Source organism: Oncorhynchus nerka, linkage group LG11, assembly GCF_034236695.1.
Source record: "Oncorhynchus nerka isolate Pitt River linkage group LG11, Oner_Uvic_2.0, whole genome shotgun sequence".
In the NCBI taxonomy this organism is placed as follows: domain Eukaryota; kingdom Metazoa; phylum Chordata; class Actinopteri; order Salmoniformes; family Salmonidae; genus Oncorhynchus; species Oncorhynchus nerka.
The window spans coordinates 24,492,935-24,500,147 of NC_088406.1; the positions used below are offsets into that span (position 1 = coordinate 24,492,935).

General features: G+C 46.8%; 1 protein-coding gene across 5 annotated transcripts in view; it reads left to right on the plus strand.

Moving 5' to 3' along the window:
- Nucleotides 1-4,551, plus strand: part of LOC115117976 (SPRY domain-containing SOCS box protein 4-like) — a 60,099-nt gene extending 55,548 nt beyond the window's left edge. For all 5 annotated transcript variants that reach the window (XM_065024317.1, XM_065024316.1, XM_029646493.2 and 2 more), the window contains one exon: nucleotides 3,435-4,551. In XM_065024317.1, the coding sequence (XP_064880389.1) occupies nucleotides 3,435-3,562 (128 nt within the window). In that variant the 3' untranslated portion in view covers nucleotides 3,563-4,551. The remainder of the gene's footprint in view (nucleotides 1-3,434) is intronic.
- The last annotated feature ends 2,662 nt before the right edge of the window (nucleotides 4,552-7,213 follow it).

The window sequence follows — 7,213 nt, forward strand, 5'->3', positions numbered from 1 at the left end:
TTATTTCTCACACTCTCCTTGTGATGTCCTTTCTCTCTCTCCCCCTGTGATGTTCTGTCTGTCCTGTCTGTCTGATGTGCGCTCTCACTCACTCTCCCGGTGATGTGCTCTTGGGGATTGGTCACTGTTGTACGTTCTTTCCCATGCTTACTTACTGGAAAAATCAATCACGCAGGATGAGCTGCTCATTTTATGCATTGACGTCACACACGTCTTGTCACAAGATGGTCATTTTATACATTTGTGTGACACACACACACTACTTGCCATAATAAGTCAGTCTTTTTATATATTTTACATCTGACACGCTCCCACTCCCACTCATGAGGTGGTCATTGGAACTGGTGCACAGTTTGAGATGTTATCCATCTCCACTGGCACAGTTCTCCATATTGATTAGATAAGCTCTGAGTCTGGAATCAACAAGTCCATACTGAATATCCTGACAGCAGGTCAATCTCTCCTGGTTGCACGCAAAGACTGTGAGTCTGAGAGGAAATGAGAGATGGCGGGAGAGATTGATCCGAAACAAAGATGGGGAGAGCGCGAGAAGAAATTGGGACAGCAGGATCAAGATACGTGTGTGGACACCCCTTCAAATTAGCAGATTCGGGTAGTTCAGCCACACCTGTTGCTGACGGATGTATAAAATCGAGCACACAGGCATGCAATCACCAAGGTCAAACATTGGCAGTAGAACGGCCTTACTGAAGAGCTCAGTGACTTTCAACGTGGCACCGTCATAGGATGCCACCTTTCCAACAAGTTAGTTCGTCAAATTTCTGGCCTGTTAAAGGTGCTGTTATTTTGAATCGGAAATGTCTGAGCAACAACAATAACTGTTCGTCGGGAGCTTCGGGAAATGGGTTTCCATGGCCGAGCAGCTGCACACAAGCCTAAGATCACCAAGTGTCGGCTGGAGTGCTGTAAAGCTTGCCGCCATTGGACTCTGGAGCAGTGGAAACGCGTTCTCTGGAGTGATGAATCATGCGTCACCATCTGGCAGTTTGATGGGTAAATCTGGGTTTGGCGGATGCCAGGGGATCGCTACGTACCCCAATGCGTAGTGCCAACTTTAAAGTTTGGAATAATCATCTGGGGCTGTTTTTCATGGTTTGGGCTAGGCCCCTTAGTTCCAGTGAAGGGAAATCTTAACTCTACAGCATACGATGACATTCTAGATGATTCTGTGCTTCCAACTTTGGTAACAGTTAGGGGAAGGCCCTTTCCTGTTTTAGCATGACAATGCCCCCGTGCACAAAGCGAGGTCCATATAGAAATGGTTTGTTGAGATCTGTGTGGAAGATCTTGACTGGCCTGCACAGAGCCCTGACCTCAACCCCATCGAACACATGTGCGATGAATTGGAACGCCGACTGAAAGCCAGGCCTAGTCATCCAACATCAGTGCCCTACCTCTGTTTTCACCTGAGTTCATATCTACATACAGGTCTAGAGCATGCTCCTGATTGTCCCAGAACGAGAGCCCTGGACTATGCCTGAATCAGACAGACCCAGACAGCATCATATCTGCTTTACTGACACAAACCTGTATCTCACCATTATTAACCGAGCAGTGGGGGAGAGGGGGACTGAGTCAGGGGAGAGAAAGATCGATGGATGGATATAAACGGGATAGGAGGAGAGGGATGGAGATGAGAGAAGAAAGTGGCTTGCTTGATATTACTTTCTAGTCCCTTTAACTGAACCACTTCCAGCTAATTTGCTTCCATTAATACTTAATATCACCCTGTCCTGTTTGCTTTCATCCCATGTTTTGAAGTGTAATATGGGTTTTTATGAACCCACATGGCATGCAGTTCAGCAAGCCAAGGCAGACATGCTTCTGCATAGAATATTGACCAACATGTAGCTGTTATTCTCCCCTACCTCTCCCTTTTCTGTCTCTTTCTTTGTGAAGACTATTTCAAGCTAATCATGATACCCAAGAGATACGCACCATACAGGTTACTCCATGCTCTTTTTCGAGTCCTCAACCTGCAAACACACCCACACACCTACATTCACCGGAGCAGTGTGGAGTCTGATAGCTCAGCCAGACTGTTGATTGACAGCAGACATTAACAGACTCCTGCTCAGATTCCCGCTGTTTGATGGGACCACTTGTCGCTGGTGGCAACGCAGGGAGAGGGCGCACCAGCTGGATGATTGGACAGTTTCCAGGAAGCAGCAACAGCAGCATCATAATTATGATCCCTCCTATGCAATTCCCAGATCTCCACTGAATAACATGCTATGTTACTATTCCTCTCAATTGACTCAACTATGGCTCTCACATGTTAATAGGCTTGCCTTGTTTGTGTGTGTGTTCCTGACACACGGCTACAGTGAGATGATCGTCTTCCTTTAGTAAGCCTAGGTAATGACACACCAGTGTGTGTGCAGGTGGTGAGAGCTACCTTTCACTACTGAGTTCAGAGGTCACCTAATATATCCAGGCTCTCTAACAGGAATTGTAGATTTTACATCCTCCAGGTGGTGCCCAACTGTCTTACGCCCTATGACTGTCTTACGCCCATATAACCATGGAGTCATACAAACAGAAGAAACATGCAGACAGGAGATTACATCCATCCATCTCCCACAATCCCTCTGCGCAGCAAATGAGGTGTAGGCTGTGACCATGTGACCTGTTTAGCCCGTTAGTGAGTCAGATAGGCAGGCCGGATCCTGGAAGTCGACATCTGGAAGTGCGTGTGTATTTGTCTGCGCGTGTCTAAGGCCTATGTTTTACGGTAGTTTCTTGGAAGTTGAGTCAATCATCAATTTGCACGTTTCTTTTGGATCTTTGTTAGTTTTAAGAACATTCATTATATGGTGAAATAGATAATGTCAAAAGCCAGCCTGCCTGCCAGCCTGCTTTTGTATCACATCCTTCCCATGGAATCTTGGTGTATAATACAGGAGAGTCCAATGTCAGTGTGTGTCTAATATATTTTGCTGTGTGTTGTCTAGTGGTCACGTAGCTACAAGGGCACCAGTCCATTTAGAGGATTCCCTAGGGTCCCCCTTGACACCACCCACTCTGTCTATTCCAAGCCATGTGGCCAGTGACTCAGCAGATTGTGTATGTGTACTTTAGTAAGGGAGACTGTGTGTGGTGAGCTCCTGGGCATCACCTTCACACAGTGCTCAGGAGAGTGTCTGCTCTGTAAGTCCAGCACAAACAGATGGTCACGGCAGGTGGACCGGTCAAGTTGACGTCCGTGAAGGGCACTCTCATTATCAAAGTTTCTCTGTGTGGTAAGATCTCTGACACAAACAAATGCACTTAAAAGCCCTTCTGAGAATGATATCATATTGCTTAGTCTACACCAATATTAAATGCACTCATTGCCATTCCTTCTGAAATAGCATCTATTAAATCTGTGTACATTCCTTTTTTAATGTCCTCTTCTCTCCTGTCTGTCACAGCGGAGCCCCTCCCCCTGATGGATCTGTGCAGGCGAGTGGCCAGGCTGGCTCTGGGGCGGGACCGACTCAACCAGATAGACACCCTCCCTCTGCCAGAGACCCTCAAGAACTACCTCCAGTACCAGTGACCCCACTCACCAGGACAACGAACGACTGACTGCTTGACGGCAGCTACATTTCACTACAGTCAACCCCCAAAAATGTAACCCTGAACCATTGGACATCTACTCAGGATAATGATGATGGTCTGGAGGAAGCCTATGAAGGAGTTCCGAGTTTCTTTTTAGGATTTGTCTGGTTTTTTTGTGTTTTTTTTAAATTTGCTCACTGCTGTGATGGTTGATGGACAGAGGAAGGATTAACGAAAGGAGGGGGGTGGGCTTGAGACTAGACTGTAGCAGAAGTGTTGGGCTATGATGCTGACTTCTCATTGGGTATGTGGGTCTGTAGTGCTTCTAGAATATGTGCCTGGAGGAACAGGGCGTTTGAGGATGATGCATATAGACATCATACGTAGCTACTGTACATCTATACAGATTCCCTGGAAGGCTCTTGGAACATCTAGATATTTATATTTAGACCCTATAGCAGGCTCCACTGAGACTCACCAGCCCCTAGCCACAGGGAGTTAGAGGATGGAAAACACACAGGCAGGCAAACATTCTTGAATGCATGCATATGCAAACACTCGCTCATGCTCAGAGGGGCTGTTTTCAGTGTGAGTGGCGTGAGGTTTTATGCATGTGTGGGTTGGTGCGTGTCGGCCTTGCTCCGCAACAGGCAACCCGAGGCATCAGTCAGACCCACTCTGACTCCACTGAGTTTGGGGACACTGCAGCCCTGATATCTTTTAGTGCCCTGCTGCACTACACCTCCCTCTCAACTGGCAGTGTCTTTATTTATCAGTGGATTTCATTGGATCCAGGCTTCCATTAAGTCTCTGTCTGGGTCTGCGTCAAATGGCACCCTATTCCCTACATAGTGCGCTACGTTTGATCAGGAGTAGTGCGCTACGTTTGATCAGGAGTAGTGCGCTACGTTTGATCAGGAGTAGTGCGCTACGTTTGATCAGGAGTAGTGCGCTACGTTTGATCAGGAGTAGTGCGCTACGTTTGATCAGGAGTAAAGCGCCACGCTTGATCAGGAGTAGTGCGCTACGTTTGATCAGGAGTAGTGCGCTACGTTTGATCAGGAGTAGTGCGCTACGTTTGATCAGGAGTAGTGCGCTACGTTTGATCAGGAGTAGTGCGCTACGTTTGATCAGGAGTAGTGCGCTACGTTTGATCAGGAGTAGTGCGCTACGTTTGATCAGGAGTAGTGCGCTACGTTTGATCAGGAGTAGTGCGCTACGTTTGATCAGGAGTAGTGCCACGCTTGATCAGGAGTAGTGCGCCACGCTTGATCAGGAGTAGTGCGCCACGCTTGATCGTGCGCCACGCTTGATCAGGAGTAGTGCGCCACGCTTGATCAGGAGTAGTGCGCCACGCTTGATCAGGAGTAGCGCCACGCTTGATCAGGAGTAGTGCGCTACGTTTGATCAGGAGTAGTGCGCTACGTTTGATCAGGAGTAGTGCGCTACGTTTGATCAGGAGTAGTGCGCTACGTTTGATCAGACGGATCAGGAGTAGTGCGCTATGTCGGGATAGGGTGCCGTTGTGGACATACCCTGGGATGTTGTCAGTCAGTGTGTGTTTAAGCTGATCAGAGGGCCAATCCGCTATTACTGTTTATGTGCCTGCGCAGAGAAAGCACACGACACCTCTGTCACAGGAGACTGTTTTAAAAAATGTATATGCTGCTTTGTTTTTTCACTCCTCCTGTTCTTATCCCGATGGTGATAATCCTCTTTTAAATACGTTTTCTCTTTTTATGAATGAGGCTTTTGTTTATTTCTATTGTATTAAGATCTATTTGCCGAACAGGAAGTGACCCGGTTGAGACAGGAAGTCTCGCTGAGAGAGACTGATCGAGGAATGTGCTGCAATGAGCATCTTTTTAAATGTGAATTAAAAAAAACTGAACCCAACATACTGGTGATTTTCCCCCAATTGGACCTACTGTCACCTCAGCGTGTCAGTGTCATCCAAATGAAAGGAAGTCGCAATGCTGCCCAGCACCTTCACACACTAAGCCTTTGAACCAAAACTATAGTATTGAATTTCTCTAACTGTGATTTCAAATCTGATGCTGTAGTTGGCTGCATGTATTTGATATTTAGTCTCAGTAATGTTTTGTGATCCTGATGACCCATGGGGCAGGTAGGCTGAACAGAGCCTGTTGCGATCACAGTTCAGACAAAGCAGCTTTACTGTTCAAAAAACCCTTCATGGTTTACAGCATAAATCTGTCTCTGATCATACTGTAGAAAAATCACACCAGGACGAGTGCGTGCGCTCACCAGGACTAGAGCGCCAAGCAACAGCAAAGTGGTCATGATGAGATGATTTAACGCAAGTGGTTGTAGGGAAGGAAAAATGTCCCTAAATGGTTACAATCATCCTCCCTCTAGGAAGGCTTGGTAAGGATGGTCTTGCAGGGCCATAGTTACCTGCCCATTACCAGAAGGGTACATAACTGGTGTTCTACCACATGGATCTCAGGCGAAGGCTTTTGTGCTGAAATTCAGGTTGAGAAGCGAGGATTTGAAGGAAAGGATGAGAACGGTTTTGGGGCATGACGCCGGACACCACAATTCGTGAGGCTAAAACCAGGTATTGGAATATCGACTCCGTAATGAATTTACTCCCTCGCGGAAACGTAGGATCAAATCGGGATAAAAACTGAAGTTGTTTGACCTGTTTAAAAGGGGCTTATCCTTGATACGCCGTTTCTTGAGTGTGTTGTGGCAGCTGCACTGCTATGATTACAATTGAGCTCTAGTCTATCCAGTTGACTGGGGTATAATCTTACAACGGTGGCTATTGGCTCTCTCCTTTCCGTAATCTTCCCCCTCTCCCTACTCAACCCATTTATTTCGCCCACTACTCGCCCTCTCCAAGCAGCTTTCCATCATCCATATTATTACTGTCTGCACTCTCCTTTTTCTTATGGCTGTTCTTTCCATCACTTTCATAATGAAAGGTGTAATCTCTCCCCTCACCTGTCTATTCTACTGCATTCACACTCCATGATGTCCTATCAACATTCCTCCTCTCACTCTTCTCCCTCCTTTACCTCCCTCTCATCCTGTAGTGAGTGACATGTGGGGGGGGGAGAATGTAGCGGTTGAAGGGCTGTTATCTTGCATGGAGGGAAGATGAAGAAATGTATACTCGTTTAGTTATTTTCTTCTGCAGAGCGTGGTGTAAAAGTTCTCTCTAAGGCAGATCAAATGAATGAGTGCTTGACTTCTCAAAGCTAAACTTCTCTTTGACCTATTTTAATGATCTTTAAACAACGGGTAGACTCCCCATAGTCAGCCCTGTAGACAGGACACACACCACAGGAGGTTGGTGGCACCTTAATTTAGGAGGACACGCTCATGGTAATTACTGGAATGGTATCAAACATGGTTTCCAGGTGTTTGATGCCATTCCATTTGCGCTGTTATGGACATTTATGAGCCGTCCTCCACTGACACACAGAAAGTAGGTAGCTGTCAATCACATTTTAAATAGCCGTGAATGTCGTCAGTGCAGGCATGGAATACAACTGACAGAACCACTAACACGAGGTTAGCAGCACATGGCTGGATGGTATCTCGTCTTCCCAGAGCTGTGGTGTGGTCACAACACACTGGCCTGTGAATGGACCTGGGGGCCATTGTCAACTAACCAAAG